This window comes from Camelus dromedarius, chromosome 4 (assembly GCF_036321535.1).
Source record: "Camelus dromedarius isolate mCamDro1 chromosome 4, mCamDro1.pat, whole genome shotgun sequence".
NCBI lineage: Eukaryota > Metazoa > Chordata > Mammalia > Artiodactyla > Camelidae > Camelus > Camelus dromedarius.
This window is the reverse complement of record NC_087439.1, coordinates 64,860,860-64,879,971: the sequence shown is the minus strand read 5'-3', so window position 1 is coordinate 64,879,971 and position 19,112 is coordinate 64,860,860. Positions and strand designations below refer to the sequence as shown.

General features: G+C 31.6%; 1 protein-coding gene across 5 annotated transcripts in view; it reads right to left on the bottom strand.

Moving 5' to 3' along the window:
- The window catches only part of KANSL1L (KAT8 regulatory NSL complex subunit 1 like), a 112,943-nt gene that overhangs the window by 51,303 nt on the left and 42,528 nt on the right, over positions 1-19,112 (bottom strand). For all 5 annotated transcript variants that reach the window (XM_031451848.2, XM_031451845.2, XM_031451847.2 and 2 more), the window contains 2 exons: positions 13,333-13,530; positions 9,426-9,547 (listed from right to left, as the gene is read on the bottom strand). In XM_031451848.2, coding sequence (XP_031307708.1) covers positions 9,426-9,547; positions 13,333-13,530 — 320 coding nt within the window. The remainder of the gene's footprint in view (positions 1-9,425; positions 9,548-13,332; positions 13,531-19,112) is intronic.

Below are 19,112 nucleotides of genomic sequence, written 5' to 3'. Positions count from 1 at the left end.
AAATGCCAAGGACTGCCAGGAACTCTCAGAAGCTAGGAAAAGGGAAGGAAGGATTCTTCCCTAGAACCTTCAGAGGGCAATGGTCCTGCCGGACACCTCGATTTTAAACAGCTAGCATCCAGAACTGTGAAAGAATCAACATCTGTTATTTTAAGCCACACAGTTAGTGGTGATTTGCTACAATAGCCCTAGAAAACTGACACACCCATAAAAACACACACCTAAGAATCACTGTTCTTGTATAACTTATAATTTCTATTTCAAGTGTACTTTTCACCAGTTGGAGTTCTTTGATGACTTTCATCCTATAGCAGCTAAGGTAGGTGGCCACATTCTCCAAACTTTCCCTAATGCCCAAAGTCCCGCCTTTAGCTGAATTTAGTATCTTTCTTTCCCTTGATAATATTTGGAGAAATGAATGCATCATGTACTCCGGTAACTCAATGATACTTAGGATGGCAGTCACCAATTTTGAGGAAATTATGTAAAATAGGACTTTATATAAAAATACTAAAATCGCCCCCAGGGGCATTACTTGTCCTCTAAATGGCAAAGGTAAACATCTCCTTCAAATGACCAATGGATCACGATCCAGGCACTATCTGGTAGGTATAGAGAAAACAGTGCCTTTACAAGGCTATTTCTATTCTGGACATTAAGTAGGAAAATGATACCCCTTAGTCAAAAATATAAGTTTCTTCAGCTGTAGCAACAAGGAAATGTGTTGAAGTATGCCGTAAAACGGCAGTCTAAATTAGATGCGGCCTCTAAAAAAAAATTAAGGTACAAACCTATTCTTAAAAATTATGATATATCAATGTAGCCATTAAAATGAAAAAGACATATTTTAAGTATAAAAAACCTCCAATATATTATTGAAATAAGATATAAAACTGCTTTCAATAGATCTCAACTATGAAAATAATGTATAAAAATGAAAGGAAAAAAACATACTCTGAGCAATGTAAGCGATTTCCACTGTCTTCTTAGTATTTTGTGAATTTTTCAATCTTCCTACAATGAACTTGTAGTACAATTTTATATGTCGTCTAAAATTGCAGTCCTTTTTTTTTTTTTGTATTAGGGACTTCTAATATATTTAAAAGTGGCTATCTGAGAATAAAGAGACTTAGGAAACATAACAACCAAATGTAATACGGCCTTTGTTTGTGTCCTGATTCTAACACATTATCCATAAAAAGATGATTTAGAGACAACTGGGGAAATATGAATAGGAATAGAGAACTTCATGATAATGATAAATTATGACTAACATAAAAATAATAAGCAGATGATAACAACATGGTGAGTATGTTGAAAAATAGCTTATCAAGGAAATATACAGATATATTTACAGTTAAACAATCAATAGAATTTGCTTTTTAAAAGTACATAGAAAAAAAAACTGTCAGGAAGTGAAACAGCTGGAATGAGTAGCAAAATCTTGAGACCTATTAAAGCTGGGAATAAGTGGATTCACTTCACTATGCTTTCTATATGTTAAAGTTTTTCATAATAAAGGCAGAGAGAAAAAGGGACTGACTACTGCAGTACTATCTGCCATTCTTATCTCTGGCTCTTAGTTTCAAGTGGGATTTTTTAAAAGTATAAAGGCAAAAAGATCAGGAAGCCAGCGTGACAGCTCTATTTTTCTGCGTACTGTCAAACATGTCTAGCTGATCTATAGTTTGGGAGTACAGTTCAGATTCTTCAGTATAAGCTCTGGGCTATTTTTCTGACATATGGGATACAGTCTGAAATTAAGAATTTCTATTTTACTAATTACTATTTTTCATTTTAAAGGAAACTTTGCAAATAAACAGTTGGAAAAAAAAAGCTAAAATGTTTTTCAAAATTCCACCATATAAACACAAATACAGCTTTAATAAAAATGTTGACTCTCAGCCTTCAGGTCTTTTTTCCCTATGGAATCCTGCGGTACAGTTATTTTGATATTCTGATTTTTCTAATATTCCAAAATAAGCATGTTCCTAAATGACTATATACTTTCTATACACATAATTTTTTAAGTTACATGATATTCCTTCCAGTAGTTGTATCACAATTTATTTAAACATTCCCCACAACATTAGGTTTTAGACTTATGTTAATAGAGGCAAAAAGGGAAAAGTGAAGTTTTTACAAAAGAAAATAATTCTTACTGGCATTAATTTAAAAACACAGCAGGAGAAGTTTTATTTCCTTATTGATGCCATACATCTAAGCTAATCCAATAATTAATGTCATTCACAGAAACCCAAAATTATGTTGAAAACTTCAGCTTTGAATTTGCTCTAACAATGTTTTCTCATAACTGAGAAGTGACTACTGAAAATATGATGAGGTTAAAAGAATTACTTTATATGTGATTAGTCTGCCAGTTTAACTGCAGTTTTTCAATTATGATACCCAATTAGTTAGAATTGTTGCTTTTCACAAGATAATTATCATTAGTGAAAAGAAAGGTGACAATGATTCATTGGAATTTAGTTTCATATCATATTCTGGGACTCATTAAAGCAAAAACAACAACAACAAAAATCTAGACATTATTTCAAGTAGGAACTCACTTTCTCAGAGACAATACTCCATGGGATAAACAAAGATTCATTTACAACATTTTATCTCATTTTACAGTATGAGATCTAAAGACTAATAACTATCTCTATGATGATAAAATGCAATGCTTCATTTGTTTCAATCCTCAGTCTTTTCAGTTGCTCAGTTCCTGTTGACTCATCTTGGACCCTGCTGCCAAGACTAATAAAACTAAGAAAGTAATTCTGACTCCTGGGAGATTCTGCCATTAAATAAGAGATGGGGGTTGGGAATCAATGAATAAAAAGTGGGCAAAACAGCTGCTCTGGAAAATAATTAAGCAGGTGAATTTACTTAAGTCATTATAAGAAAAGATCATTAGGATATTATACAAATTACCTTAAATATTTTAAAAAATTATATAAAAATAAGTTCTATGTGGTCCACTAAAAATTAATATGGAGAATAGGTAGCCAAACTTTAAAAATTCAAAATTTATATTTCTTCTAATATAACTAGATACGAAAACTATGACATAATGTGATATAAGGCTAGAAGAATGCTTTATCAGAAGCACTTATGCGATTACTTATCTGAAAAGCCCAAGCATACAGAATACAGCTGAAATCGCGAAAGCCTTTTAAATAACCAAGAAAAAAAAAAGATCAGTAAGTCCAGGCACCAAAGCTCACTCCTGTTACAGTTAAGAGAGGACTTCTCTCGTACTACAGAACATCTCTTACTCTAGTACAGATACTTCTACTGCTCTAGCCTTGGTCATCTGATTTTCCAGTCCAGAGCTGAATTAGATGAGAGGAGGCAGAACTGTAGGAGACAACAAAAATATCAATCTGACTGTAGGGGAGAAAGCGCAAATAAGTATAAATTGTTTTTTTTTTTTTTGAATGCTTATTACCTGCAAGAAATCTTAAAAGACATTTCATTCATTCAACAAATATTTATTTGTGTCCATGTTATGACTCACTGATCTAGATGCTAGGAAAATAGTATTATTAAAAAGACAGATCAAACAAATTCCTACTCTCACAGAGCTTACATTCTCATCCAGGAAGACAGATTATAAGTAAAAAAAAAAAAAAAAAAAAAAAATTGTATCACACTTGTCATCTCATTTGGTCTTCATAAGAATCCAAGAAACAAGCGATTTTCATTTTAACTGTGATTTAGAAAGTTGCCCAAGATCACAATGATACATCTGATTCCAAAATGATTTTCTTAACAATGCAATGAATTTCTTCATAGCACTTGATCAGGATTTAAAATTATACATTTATTTGTGTGATTTTTTTGGTTGGTGTCATTTTTTTCCTGCATCTAGACTCTATTATACCCTAAGATAAGAAACCACATCTGTTTTTGTTCAACATCACACCCCAATCCAATGCAATGCCTGGCACACGGTCATCACTTAGTACGTATTTGCTGACTATTAAGTGAATTCTTTTACAGATATAGAACTATTACTCTCAGTAGTCCCTGAAGATGTGGTCACAGTGGTGAGCCTGAATTATCAAAGAAAAACTGAATTAGGTTCATCCAAGAAAGGCAATGTGTAATAAACTTGATTTAAACAGTTCTTCCTACTTGTTTATTTAAAAGTTTTTTTCACTTGGATAGAATTATCACTCCTCCTACTGGCATGGGTACTTCTTTACATAATAACTTGTAGATTATGTTTAAAGTTACTAAGATATGTTGAGTAATTTCTCTCTACTCACTGAATCTCTTGATTTAAGCTAACATAAAATTATTGCAAGCAAAGCAAAGCACAATAGTGTAGTGATGTTACAAAAACACATGCATTTTAGGCTGTATTGAGCCCTGTTTGTTTTTATTTTTCCTTGTTTGAAAAAAATGTAATTCCTTAAAAATAAACACTTAAATGGAGCATATTAGCACTACTGAGAACTGCTTGAGAAAATATTTGTGTCCTAGTATTTTTAACGAATGAGATGTAAAGAGATTAACTGGCTTGCCCAAGGTCACAAAATGTCTGTAACAAAAAGAATATGCAAAAAGTGTCTACTCCCATAACCTTAAGTTACCCCAAACCACTAAATTACAAAATCATTATAATTAAGAACAAACAAAAGTTAAAACCTTAATTTTTTTTGGCTGGGGAAGGAGATTAATATCCCAAGATGGTCTTTTGAGAAGGTATGTTTTATGTAATACAAGAATAAAATCCAGCAATGTGTTTACCCTGAATTTAAGAGCACTTAATTTAATTACAGGGTTGCAAACAAATTGTGTAGACCAAAGGCAAGTCAGCAACTTTCTATCTTCCCACGAGATATGATGGAAAAATAAATGGTGCCTCAGTGACTCCTAGTACCTGTGTGAAAAATGTCTTGAGTAATAACTGGTCTATAAGGCTTTGTATATGCCCTCAAATCCTTACCTAACTCAGGCCACTCTGAAATACTTTTTTAAAAGAGTAAGAATAGTTCTAAATCAATGATCAGTACACTGCCCAGGATATGAAAGAAATAACAGACCAACCCACAATTTTAATATATGTTATGTCCTTACAAGAAAATACCAATGACTAACATTATTAGGCTATTTCTTGCGTGCCAGGCATTGTTATAAGAGTTTTATATATACTACCTCATTTACTTCTAACACAACTGTATACTGTCTCCCAGCATCTGGCATGTTTATTGCAAGACATACATTAAACTCTTCGTCAATGATCTATTGAGTGGTATACTACATTTTAATAAACCAAATGTACTTTTAAAGATAATACAATTGTAGAAATCAGGTTAGAGTGGAAAATTAATGATGGCCAAATGTTGGTTAAGACTTCATAAAATTTTTAGAAGAGAATATAAATATTTAGATACCATAATGAGTTTTAAGGAAATGTAAGGCAAAAACACATTTATCATAGTAAGTCATCAAGTTTCCTGTTACTTTTAAATGTAATTTTGCCACTATCTACAAATATTCTGCAACTTCCTTTCATTGTACTGCTATTATTAGGCCTGACATTTGTATTAATTTACACTTTTCAGCTGAGTATGCACCTCACAATTCACAACTGAATATAAGAATACTTTTCAGGTTATAGGGGACAACTGAAAATACACTACAGTGACTGGTCCTTTTCTTCAGCCATTCTTCATTTGCTTTCCACAAATATGTATAAATGCTGTCATTGGAGAACACAGAACAGATATCCTAGATTAAGACAGATTCAACAGATAAAGAAAAGGGCAAAGTTTATAAATTCAGTAACTGGATAGGGGTTCAGAAACTGTTGCACGAAAATGTGAACGTACTTAATGCCATTAAACTTAAAAATGGTTAAAATGGTAAATTGTACAGTATGTACATTTTACTAGAATTTAAAAAATTCTTAAATAATGAATTTTCTTACCTTCACATCTACATAAAGGCATAAAATAAATGGTATTTATATGCCTAATATTATTTTCAGAAAGCGCTTTGTGGTTAAGTGTCAAGTTTGAGTAAGATTAAATAGACTAAGCCCTAATTCTTGAAAAGCTTTGAGTCCGAAAGATATTTTCTTAATATAAAACTATATGAAGAAAAAAATAAGAATATTCAAAAAACAGAAAGATACAAGAAATAGAACCAGTCTTCATTTGACATTTTACTCCCAGAGTCAAAAGGCTCATAAATAAATTTCACATTGCTTCAGTACAGATATCTCTAAATCAAAACTTTTTCATATATTACTATAAGATTGTATATTCAATTAATTTTCAAAATCTATGATAATATTCTTAAATGTGAATGATGTAAAATAATCTGTTACATTTTTAGAATTTCACTACTACACAATTGTTTATTTTATAAAAAGTTCAATTACTAATACTTTTAAAGTAAATCCTTAACTGGTTTTACAAGTATCAATTAAGTACTTTAAACAATATAGTTAAGGAGCCAAAAAAAAAAAAAAAAAAAAAACCTTAGAAACCACATAACATGCTTCTCCAACGGTGGGTAGCTCTGCTACAGAAAAAGGAGGGGAATGGAGGAAAAACAAAGGGAAGGCGCCATCTTTTATAAAGTCTATCCAAACTTTAACTCCTCCAGCCCCTCTTCCCACCCTAAATTTGGCTACAGTCACTTTACAAATAACTGCAGCTACACCCATCTTAATCTCTTTCATTCCACTCTCAAAGAACAAGTGTATTTTCTCCTGTCATAAGGCCCCTCCATAACTCTATTGTATTTCTACATTTCCCATCTCTAGCTCTTTTCCTTCTCTTTATTTTAATAAAGATGCTTACATTTCTTCCATCTTAAAAACAAACAAAAACCCTTCTTTGATCTTATACATCCATTTCATTATACAGTCAGCAGACTTGAAAATATAATCCTGACTCCTCTCTTCCATCTCCCACTTCCTTATTAACCGGCTCTGAATCTCTGTGTCCATCAAGCCTCTGCAATGTTCTTGCTAAGGCCTCAGCTTATAACTGACCAAATCAAGAGACATTTTTCAGTTCCTCTCTTTGACATCTGACACAACAACCACGTAGTCTCAAAATTTTCTGTGTTTCCTTCAATGTTATTATTTTCTTATCTGTAATATATTCTAATTTCTATGTTCCTGGTAAAATACATTTGTATATTATGATATATACTATCATAAATAGTAGAATGTTGCAAAAATTTTAATGAGACCTGGAGTATCTCCCAAATCTTTTGTTTCACACAGCAGTTTGCTTATTAACGGTGACAAAGCATTTTAAAAGAGTTATTAAACTTAAAGATCAATTATACATTTTAAACAAAAATTCTAACATTCTAAATTTGCTCACCTTGAGGGTTGATGAAAACTAGTTGTATTACATTTTCTACCAAATGTTAAAAAATAAGTCTTCCCTTCAAGGGAAATACAATATTTTGATAACAAATATGAAAATAAGTGCTTTTTGAAAGAAACTCATGTTATACAGAAAGTATTTGGGAAAAATGTTGTTTGTTGCCAAAAATAAATTAATAAACAAATAAAATTGATAAAATTAACTAAAACATTTACGTATATCAGCACACTTCAAAAAGCTGGAGAACAAATTTTTATCTGCTTTTAAATTTATCAAAGAATTTTAGTAGATTTTGAACCTATTATAAACCTTCAAAAATAAACTTTCCAATTAGTTTGTAAGAACAACTACTTAACATCAGGAAAGATGATAATTTTTAGCTAATTTCAACAAGAACCTTTGAACTACATTTCAGATGGAATTGAAAAACTATGATTTAGTAAACACAGCCAACATTACATTTCTTTCATTTGGATTTACGTATCTATTTCAACTAAGACAGCTATTAAATCCAAATATCCAAACAACTGCACACAATTCCATTATTGTTATATGATATTTTAAACAATTACATGTTTCACCTGCTAGACTGCAAGTTACTGAAAAGTGGAGATGTTGTCTCCTTCACAACTGTATCCCTAGAACTTTGTCTCTATGGCACACAGCAAATAGTTACGCATTAAATACTTTGTGAATGAATGACCAAAAATACAGGAGGTACATTAAAATGAAAATATGTACACACACATGCATAAGTATATGTATAATAGTGTAATGCCTTGTTAGGTAAACAAAACATTACCTAAAATGGACTTAGCCCCAAATCACAATGTTCATATGCCAATCTGATGGTGTTTAATGGCTCAACTTATAATTATGACTTTCTTAATGAGGGTATGTTCTCATATATGAAGATATCAGAGTATTTTTATACATGAGAGAATATTTATTTTCAAAGTTTATCATCAGTGATATAAGGAATGAATATAAAGTCAACAAAAAATAAAGCAAAACCAATAGAACTGTCTCTATAACAGAACAATGGACAAATGACTCTGCACAAACAAAAGTATTAAAAATTAGACTTTCAAAATAACAAATTAGAAATAAAAATAAAATAACGGCATTTTTATTTTAAGACTTAAGTTTTTATCCATTAAGTCCATTAAGAAAGTGACGGCTATTTAGCATAATTTCCCCCATGGTATAAATTTTCCTTTCATGCTATATTTTTAAAATGTTAATAAATCATATAATTATGAATATAAATATTTTCCAACACTAAATTACACTTAGCCCTTTTTGGTACTTAAAACAAAGACGCCTACATTACAATTTTATTTAGAAAAAAATTAGATGAACACACAAAATAATGTTCTATTAGCACTTTAATTCTAACTGCATCTTTAAAAGGAAAGATTCAAAGAGAAAAGCAAGTAAATAAACAAACCTAATTACCTCCTCCCTCAAAAAAACAAACAAACAAAGAGAAAAGTAAGCAAAATAAAGAAAACAAATGCTGATCCCCAAAAAAGGATTAGGATTCAATATATATATATTGCTGACATGATATAATTAATTGCTAAGGATTACAGGAATTATTGTATTAATTACATTCAGGAAAAAGTTTTCCTTATAAAAGCTGAGATACAAAATGATTGAGTAAAACTTTACTTAAACTTTATGGATGGTATTTACCAATCTTCCATGCCCAAACTATACATAGGGTCTTTTTCCCTTAACGTGTATTGCAAGGGCAGTATGGAGCTAAAGAATATAAAATGCACAAAATGGAAGTTATATTAAATAAGGCAGTATTTTTGTAGCAAGTGGTATCACTGTTTTTCTTTTTTAGAAACATTATAAAACTTCCTGGAAAGCTTTCTCCCTCATTCTCAGGCTTATATAGCTCCCTTAGTTATAAAAGTCTGATATTATCTAAAATGTATCCATGGTTTATTGACTGTACTCTAATAATGCTTCAATAAAAAGAAAAAAGCAGCTACTTTACAAAACTTAAAAGATCAAATTTAGAGGCACAACTATCCCATTGATACCTACCTCCTGGAAATGCCATTAGCCAGACATTTATGGCTGCAGGATTTAGAGGAGAGGGGTGATGAAGCTGGGGACAAGTTGAGAGGGGCGATCAAACTGTTGATGATCTCAGTCAACTGTGCACTCTGCAAGAAAAGTATAAAGCTTTTACTACTGCTAAGCAAGAAATGTGAGTTAAATCTTAGAAGTGTAGTGCCTATTACAGCTTAAATTCTCGTGAAACAAGTACATTTTAGTAAATATTTTAATCTACAGAGACAATTTACACCACTACTGATTTTTCCATTTATTATAAGTAATTTACATCTTAGTACTCTTTTTCCACATCTTTTTGTTTCAGTTCCTTTATCTACTCATCCTATCCTCTAAAACATTTAAACTCAGCTAATAGCATCTACATAATATATCCTTTGAGATAGCCAAATTAATAATAACAAGACCATTGCTGCAATTTATTAAGTGCCTACTATGTGCCAGGCACTTTACTAAGCACAAAACAGAATATTTCTAATGTTTACAACTAACCTGCGAAGTAGATACTAGAACTACTGATATTACTATTATTAAAATCAATTACAGACGAAGAAATTGAAGCAAAGACAGATAAAGCAGCTCAAAAAATGATTAAAAAGTTGGTAAGAAATGGAGCAAAGGTGTTCAAATTCAGGCTTGAATCCAATGCCACACTGTTTCTCAGTATTTTTCTAATTCAAATATATCAGTTTTTTTTTAGGTGCCCAAAATTTTCATTGACCTTTAACCCAAACTTAGATATATTTGTAATATGTAATAAATAGTATATCTCAAAACAATCACCTACAACAATTATAACAAGCATAGGCCACATTAATGGAAATAGTACATTGCTACAAAACAATGACAGCTTTTTTCACTACACATGTAATCCATGTTCATTGTAGAAAAAAGGGAAAGTATGAAGAGGTTTAAAAAAATAATAATCTGTAATTATACTTTATGGAGAAAACTATTGCTAATATCTTGGTATATATCTACCCCTCCAGAAATTTTCTGAATACATGTGAGCATGAGTATATACACAACACACACATATGCAAGTGTGCACGTGCACACACACACACACACCCTTTCAATTAAATCATGACACATCAATTTCTTAAAACCTGGTTTTCTTACTTAATACAGTGTGACTATATTTAAAAAATATATAGATCTATTTTATAATTTTCTTAACTAAAAGATATTCTAGTATAAAATAGAAGTGTATATGAAATATTTTGAAACTCTTCATTTGTATGAAACAAATGTTATTAGAAATAAGACTAAAGAATATGACAAAACTAAATATATTTGATTTCTTCAAGAAGTCTTTCATGTAAAAGACCCTGAAAGGTTTTCACCATTTATTTTCTTGAAAAATAATACTTTATTTTTTTTAGATAATTACACATTTTCAGATTAAAGCTAGTTTTCAAAATCACCAATACAGATTATTTATCCTTCTATCAAGTATTCATTAGCTTGGTCATATAAAGCAATTTACAGAGTATCTCATATTTTCCAGTCTAAAACACTGACACTCTCTTCTCACTGTTTCACCTCCAAAAATACCTAGAATCTTCTTAGCCACTGGAGGTTACTAGTCAGATATGTGTAAATAATTGGCCCAGAAGGAAAGCATTGCAACTAACCCCTAGCTTTACCCTAATAACCATCCCACTCCAGCCCAATAAAATCTCATACTTGAGTCCATATTTGGGATGGAAATTCATAATAAAAATGAGGGCAAAAGTAAAATTAGGAGATGCATAATTTGAATTCTGAAAACAAAACTTAATCAACTTTAAAAGTCAAAACACTTACTAGCTATTTATAACAAGGTTTCTATGCAAATATACCAATATGAAATTTATGTTAAATTACCTGAATTTCTAAAATAAAGTCACCTTTCAATTTGTGAAAATACATTATCTAATAATGCAAGTATGCATTAATACCATGAATCAATGTTATTTTTTTAAACTGATGTCAGTCCACAAGTCAAAAGTCCTTTGAAACTGCTAATTCTTTAGTTGCTTTTGAGAAATATTAATAAGTTTGGTAAGCAAAACATTCCTTAACAAAGTTAATTTAATCACATCAACGGATTACCTGATCTATCTATATGCAAATTCCTCTGTGGTTGGTGAACAGTTATATACCAATAGATAATGTTAAGAAAAATATGTGTAATATCAGGATTGCCACCCCTTCCATTTAACTTACCCTTAGACTGTCTTCTTCAACAAGTATTTGAAAACAACTTAATTTTCAGTTGGCCTATAAAAACATTATTAGCATATGTTTCAAGAGCACATTACCTGTACATAGGCAATTTATCAATGACCTCTACAAGTGACTGCTGCTGCTCCTTGCTGCATCCTTCTCCTACGTCTAGAGCCATTGCTACTGTTCTCACAACTCCTGGTTCCCTTCCTTCCCAAAGTCTCTGACACTCCTGACAGCAGTGGGACCCAAAATGAACATGATACCAGGGCCACCTTCATGGGTGAGCAACTTGCCCAGTAAGTAGCAAGGGGCTGCACTCAGAAGGATCCCACGTTTGGTTAATGCTCTGTTGTCACCAGCTTAAAACTTAAAAATTATTTTTAACAAAGGGCTATGTAATTTCATTTTGTACTGGGCCCCACAAATTAGCCAGTTCTATGTTAACCCAGGTCCAACCAAACAAACTGGTGCTATGCAAGGAGAAGGAAAAAAAAATACAAGAAATCTCTTTCTGAAGGATTAATAGTGACCTACAGGTAAAGAAAGCAGAAGAGCTGACTGATCAGGTAAATACATTATTCTGGGGTATGAAATGACTAGGGTCAAACTGAAATGGTACTGATCCTACGGGATGGAGGGAGGGGAAAAAAAAGAGGGAAGAGAAATATAATCAACACTAGTTCAAAATGCCACTTATATGGTAAAGAACATTCCAACTTAACAACAGATAATTTAAAAATAACTTTCTGAATTATAAAATAGTCATAATAGTATTTTGATTATGCATTCCAATTAACAAAAACTCTAGACAATTGTAAATTTAACAAATATGGGGCGGGAGGAGTTACCTCATATTCTGAATTACCAGGAGTAAGACAGTAGTAACCTGGTACCAAACTATTTCACAACGAATGTCTTAAAAAAAAAAAAAAAAAAAAACAGAAAAATCAAATGTAGGAAGACATGAAAATCTATGTTACCCACTAGAACAATGTAGTCATGCAGCTGTGTCCCAACTGAGTATATTCCAGAAGATTCAGTCTGGTTGTAAATTAACAAACTCCTATAAAGCCAGGTTTATTCAAAAGCCACCAAAGTCTAAATTAAAATAAATGGTTTAATTTTGAAAGATAAATATAGGACAGAATAATTAAACTTCTGGAGTCATCCATGAAAGGATTTAAATACCAGGGAAAGTTCTGGAATCAAAGTAATTTATTAACAGTTTATTAGACTTTCTATTTTCATGATCATTTTAAAGAAAGAATCCATATTCTAATATTATCGTTCACTAAAAATCTGTATCAGTAAGTTAATCAAACAACCATTCAGATCTATTAAGTGGTACCACTGTTCTTTCTCCATGAAAAAAGTCCAATGATAAGTAATTTTATTAGAAAGTAAGATTTTCTATCCCTAATATAAATGAGTTATCACCCTATAAGCTACGTACCAATACTTAACAAATTATATTTAAATAATTTCAATTATATCAATATTATAACAGGTTAGTCATACATTCAATATTTTAATTTTATTTAATGTCAAATGGCCAACTTTAATAACCAACCTCTCAAGCAGACACTACATTTATTTGAATAGTTTACAAAATCAATTTAAAGCCATTTCATGCCACTCGCACCTTACTTTTACTTAACATTACCTGTTTTTCTATATTGCGAAGAAGTAGTGTAGGGCTGCTTGGTGACATTTCAAAATCTTGTTCTGGTAAAGGATCTTGACTCTCTTGAGAAATCTGGGGCTTCCCTGTAGTGTTTAATGAAGCTGCTTGGTCTGCAAATTGTATTTGTTTTTTCAAAATGTCTTTTGGAAGTTGACATTCTTCTAGGACCACTATCCCCTAAGCAAACAGCAATTAAAGAGTTGCAATGAAACAAACTGACTGCTAAATCAGCTTTAATGTTACAATGCACTTGAACCATGCTTTTTAGTATCCCTTGGAAACCAGACAATAGACATTTGAAAGTACAGTTTAACTCTGTAAAAAAGCTGCTGATTTAAAACATGAACTAAAATAACATATATTTGATGGATCAGGCTTCTAAAATGCTGTTATAAATTATATGCATGCAGTTATTTTTCATATTGCTTTTAGTTATTAGCATAAAGCATGATACATTTAGAATGAAGTAAAAGGCTTATATATAAAATATGAACATTTATGACTAAAATGTAGAACATTTCCAGACATACATCTTTCGATATTTTGGTCACTAGCATTTCCATTCAAGATTGTATTTGAGTACTCCTAATTTCATTAATTAAAGTACCAAACTTACAAACATCCAAACAACAATTACTTCATACTAACTCTTTTCAGAGCACTCTGAGGAGCCCCAGCCCTGCTGGTTGCTGCAGGACTGCACTTTGAGGAAAAGCGTTCTCTAGGCCAACCAAAATTCTCATTTCCTTACAGGGTAGACAAGTTAATAATAAAGACACAAGTTTTCAAATTTGATGGGGTACCTTCTGAAATGTAAAGAGCTGGAGAAATGAGTAGGTATCTAGCTGCCTCTGTACTCCCTGCCTGCCTGCCGTTCATGCACACTTCTCAGCTGGCTTGCTGAACTTGCCCCACATTCCCTAGCTGCTTCACTCCAACTGCCCTGAACCTTAGGTCCCTCAGTGGCTGAAGAGAAAGAGGAAAAAGGAATGTACAGACATGATTTTAATGGTTTCATAGTTCTCACCATAAAACTTCTTCCCTTCCTACCCCTCCTGTTACACTTTCCCCTGCAAAGAATAATATATATTTATATGTGTATGTATGTGTATATACATTTTTTTTGCAAAATATCAATAAGCTCCAATAGGCTAGTTGGAAAGGTATTAAATGTCTAATGTGGCTAAAATATTATATTCTTATAGTGAAAATAGACTATAACATTAATACTAGTATAGTATTTAAAGATGGAACAAATTAAATGATTGCTGTGGGCCAGCTGACATCATGTATAAGTGCTATACACAAGATGGAAATTACCTATCGATTATGTTATATATAAGTTGCCTTAGTTTACACTATAAGTTAGAGAATATATCAGTTTAGAATGAACATATTCAGGAATAGTATAAAACATACATTTTATAGTTGTATAATAATATATTACCACTGATAAAAGTAAAAAATTTGCTTGGTAAAAGTAAAAAAAAAATTTTTTTTAAACTACACTTTTAACAGTGCTAGTAACATTTACAAAGAGTAGGGGATCAAATTGTTGATCCCATCTCACTGACTATTTTCTTAGAATGCATAAATATGGCTGTCAAGAAACCTTAAGAAATACATTAAAAAATTTTTCTTTCATTTGATATTTTAAAAATTATATTAGACTTAATAGACATAGTGTCATCAATCTCAAAAGCTCTTAAAAGTATCTGAAACATCTATCCAAAATTTGAACAAGTCTCTCATAGGTTTTTCAAAAGTACCTAAACACAAAAGAAACACAAGTTTTCACTATATTAATTACAATTCTCTTTGGTTTGATTACAGTTTATATTATGTGCCAGGCTGCTGTGAGTTGGCTTGATTTCATAATCCTTACTTATAACATTATTTATATAGAAAAACCAATTTTGAATCTCAGAAGCCCAATTTCCAAATCTTTAGATTACTATCTTTTTATAAGTAAGAGGCCTGCAGTAGTTAATTCAATGAGAATAATATTAAAAATTCAACAGGGAAGACATTCATAGTCACTTCGTAATCTATTTTTTTCTCTTAAACTGTTGCCTTTGATAAAACTCTCACAGTGTAAGAATGGCCCATGATTTTTCTATGCCACAGCCAAAAATAGAGAAGAAAGAAAAAAAGATTGAATCCTTTGGAGACATTGCAGAAATAGCTCCTGTTCTTAAAAATCAGGAAAAGAATATACGTGTGTTGGATCACTATGATGTATACTTTAAGTATCTTACAATTTTGTTTGTTAGTTATAACTCAATAAAGCTGAATTTTAAAAAATCAGGAAAAGAACAGTCTAACAACAGATGAAATAAGGTAAATAACAAAGACATAACAATTTTTCAGAAGGATGAGTCATGATAACTGAGACAAGTGAAAACTCTAACATGAGATAAAAGCGAATTGGCTGCTCAGAGAAGACAGCTATTCCTGACAATAACATGAGAGCTCTCCAGCCCCACTCTCAGGGTCCTCGTAGAGAAGACACAGTGTGAAATAATAAACAGTTGCCTCAGCAACATACTTATTATTTATATAAAGTCATCAAAACCAACTGTAAGCAAAAATTTAAATGAAAATTTCAAAGCACTGTAAATTTAAGATATGGAAGACTCTACTATAGGATAAAAAGAGAAATCATTAAATATGGGATAGCCAGCCTCTCAACCAAGATAAACTATTTTAATTTTTTTTTTTCTGAGAGTGAGAAGAAGCTGCTGTCTTAGTGAAAGCTGGAAGGAGAGAGAGAGAAGGAGAAATATGGAAGCTATAATGTGTTGATAAAGCTGTTGCAAGAGCAAAGGAGGGATGTTGCTAATCTCTGCTTTCTTCTCTCTAAAACTTTAAGCAAAATTTAGACCACTGACTGGGATTGTGTCAAAAAAGGGGCAAACAAAACTTTAGGTTATCTGCCCCTTCTTCAACACTACATAAACTTGTAGATCTACTCAGTGTATGTTTCCTGACCAAAGACACAAACCAGCACTTATTTAAACAGGCTATTTATAGAAGAGCATCTCAATTTCTTTTCATTCTAATTTAACTGAGAACGGCTTTTACTTTTCCTTTCAAGATACATGAAATTAAAAGTTCCGTTTCACTCAAGATACATTAAACGACTCTTCTCAATTTTTTAATTACAATAATTCAAGGAGGTATTCAAGAACAAAGTGCTCTTTTCCCTATTCAGTACAATAATAACTCAACTAAACGGCATATAAATAAATAATTAAACATTTTGATTAAATCAGAAGAAACATGTGGAAAAACTACCAAAATAAAAGAAATATTATATTTTGATAGCATAACTGTAATGACATTTTCCATAAAATAAACATAATGTGATTCTTAAGGGAACAAAGGGCCAGACACACATTTAGCCTGAACCAAGAAAAAATATAAAGGCCATATAAAAGTTATTACTGGAAATGTTGATTTATTTCTTTAAAATAATTTATTACAAATACATGTTATAGAAACATATAATCAAACTTCTAAAAACATTTAAACAAGTATAAAGCACTGCTAAGAACACAAAGAATATGTAAAAAAAAAAAAAAAACCCTTTCTCAAGTCAAAGTAAAATGAACTAGACTATCTAGATTCAAACATAAAACTTAAGTTATCAGTTCAGCTAGGAACCCACTTTCTTGGAGATTTCCAAATTGTTTTAAACTTGACTTGTTCTTAGAACTCTTTGCTATAAAAAAATGTTTGTGACATTGTATCTTTCAAAGAAAATGATCAAAGGCGAGAACTGATCTAGTAATCTTGAAAAGACTGCAAGATCACTACAACTTAAGGCCCAGATGAAGACTGTTAAAAGTGAGAAAGAGTAACTGAATAGGACACGTCCATCAGAAAACTATTCCTGAACACAGTTGCTTCAAATCCAGTAGACAGAACAAGTAAGCCTTTTATGTCTATCTTTCTATCCACCTTCCTACACACATCACCATCAAATTCTCCAAGGCTTAATATTAAACAATATTCACGACTTCCTACATTCCTCTCCCATCCTTGCACAATTCATACTTTCTGATCCTTTGAATAGTGTACTACTATGTCATTCCTAAAACAGATCATGTTGTTTCATGTCTTCAAACATTTAAGGAGGGCCCTTTTCCAGTTCCACAGGTTCATTAAACAAACTACTATTTATCCTCCAAAGTCGCACTGAGGCATCACCTCTTTAATGATGTTTTCTCCAACCTGCATTCCTAAAGTCAGAGTTGAGTACTCTCTCTATGCCACATCTATATCTTGTTAAAAACACATATCACTGCACATACTGCATTACACTGCAATTAACTATTTACATGGTCTATCTCACCTACCAGAATATAGACTCATGATAGACACAGTTTAAAACTTACTAATCTTTATTGATGTGTAGACCCTAGATGGGGTTAGGCTAACTACATGATTCAAGGACTCTACTTTCTTCTCATCTCAGCTTTTTCTTTTTAGACCAATCACCATCAATTTTACAATATTACTTCCATTATGTCCACAATTTCCCACAAAAACAAAGTTACAAAGAGATATTTAGATTAAAGAGGACTCATCAAATTACATGAGAACTCTTTATATCATCGCTCCTATGGGAAAATACACTTCAAGTTCTAAACAAATAGCCTATAATTTGGGGAAAACAATATATCTTTAAGTTAAGGAAATCTCATGTTAAATTTCCCCTGATTAGAATTAAAATAGCATGTATTTCTGTAATAATTGGCTTAATTCCCCCCACCCCATTAAACTCTAAAACTAAAAATGTAAGAACTCTGTAGGTTTCATTCACCACTGTATACCCTAAGTGCTATATTAGGCTCCTAGAAAGTGTGTGACAGGAAAGAAGGGAAAAAATTAAGAAAAGGCAGAAAATAAGGAAGTAAAGAGAGAGAAATAAATTTTATTTTAAAATTGCTACCATATAACAGCATAGCTTTAACTGCTATTTCTATGAAATAACTCCAAATCTATATCTTTTTATAAACTTGCCTTCTCTAAATCTCGTATTTCTAACTCTTTCAGGAATCTCAACATGAATATCTGACAGAACTTGCAAATCAATATGTGAGAAAGTAAGCTTATTCTTGTTAAAATTTCCTATAAAACAAGCACTTTTGTCCTTTCCTGGAAACAGCAGGTCAATAACTAAGAGGGGAGATGATGGTGATGGTTACACAACTATATATTTGTCAGAATTCAGCAAACTGCACAGTTAAAAAGGTATAGTGTGAGAAAAAGATAAAGAAACAAAGATAAATCCATAAGTAGACACCTGTTAGTTAAAAAAAAAAAGCATAGAAAATCAAATAAACAAGAATTTTTAAAGTTACCAGATAGAAAAGACAGAGTAGTTACATAGGAAAAACAAGGTTGCTCATCAGAATAAAGAAAACAATGACTTAGGATTCTTTAAAGGGCAAAGGGAATATAAGTATCAAATTAGAATTTTCTCTCAACCTAAAATATCACTGAAGAGTAGGGTAAAGTAAAAGTATTTTGAAATATGCAAATACAAAGAGAGTTTAAGTGTTCAGAATTTACCATTAAAAACTACTAAAGAATTTACTTCAGCAAGAAGTAAACCAAGAGAGAAAAGGTGATGTAGAAAGATACTGCAAATTATTCCCAGTATCTATCTTCCTCTTCTCTCTTCTTTTTACCAGACCCCACCCCTACTGGAGTTTTACCTATGCATACAACTTCTCAGTGAAAGTCAGTAT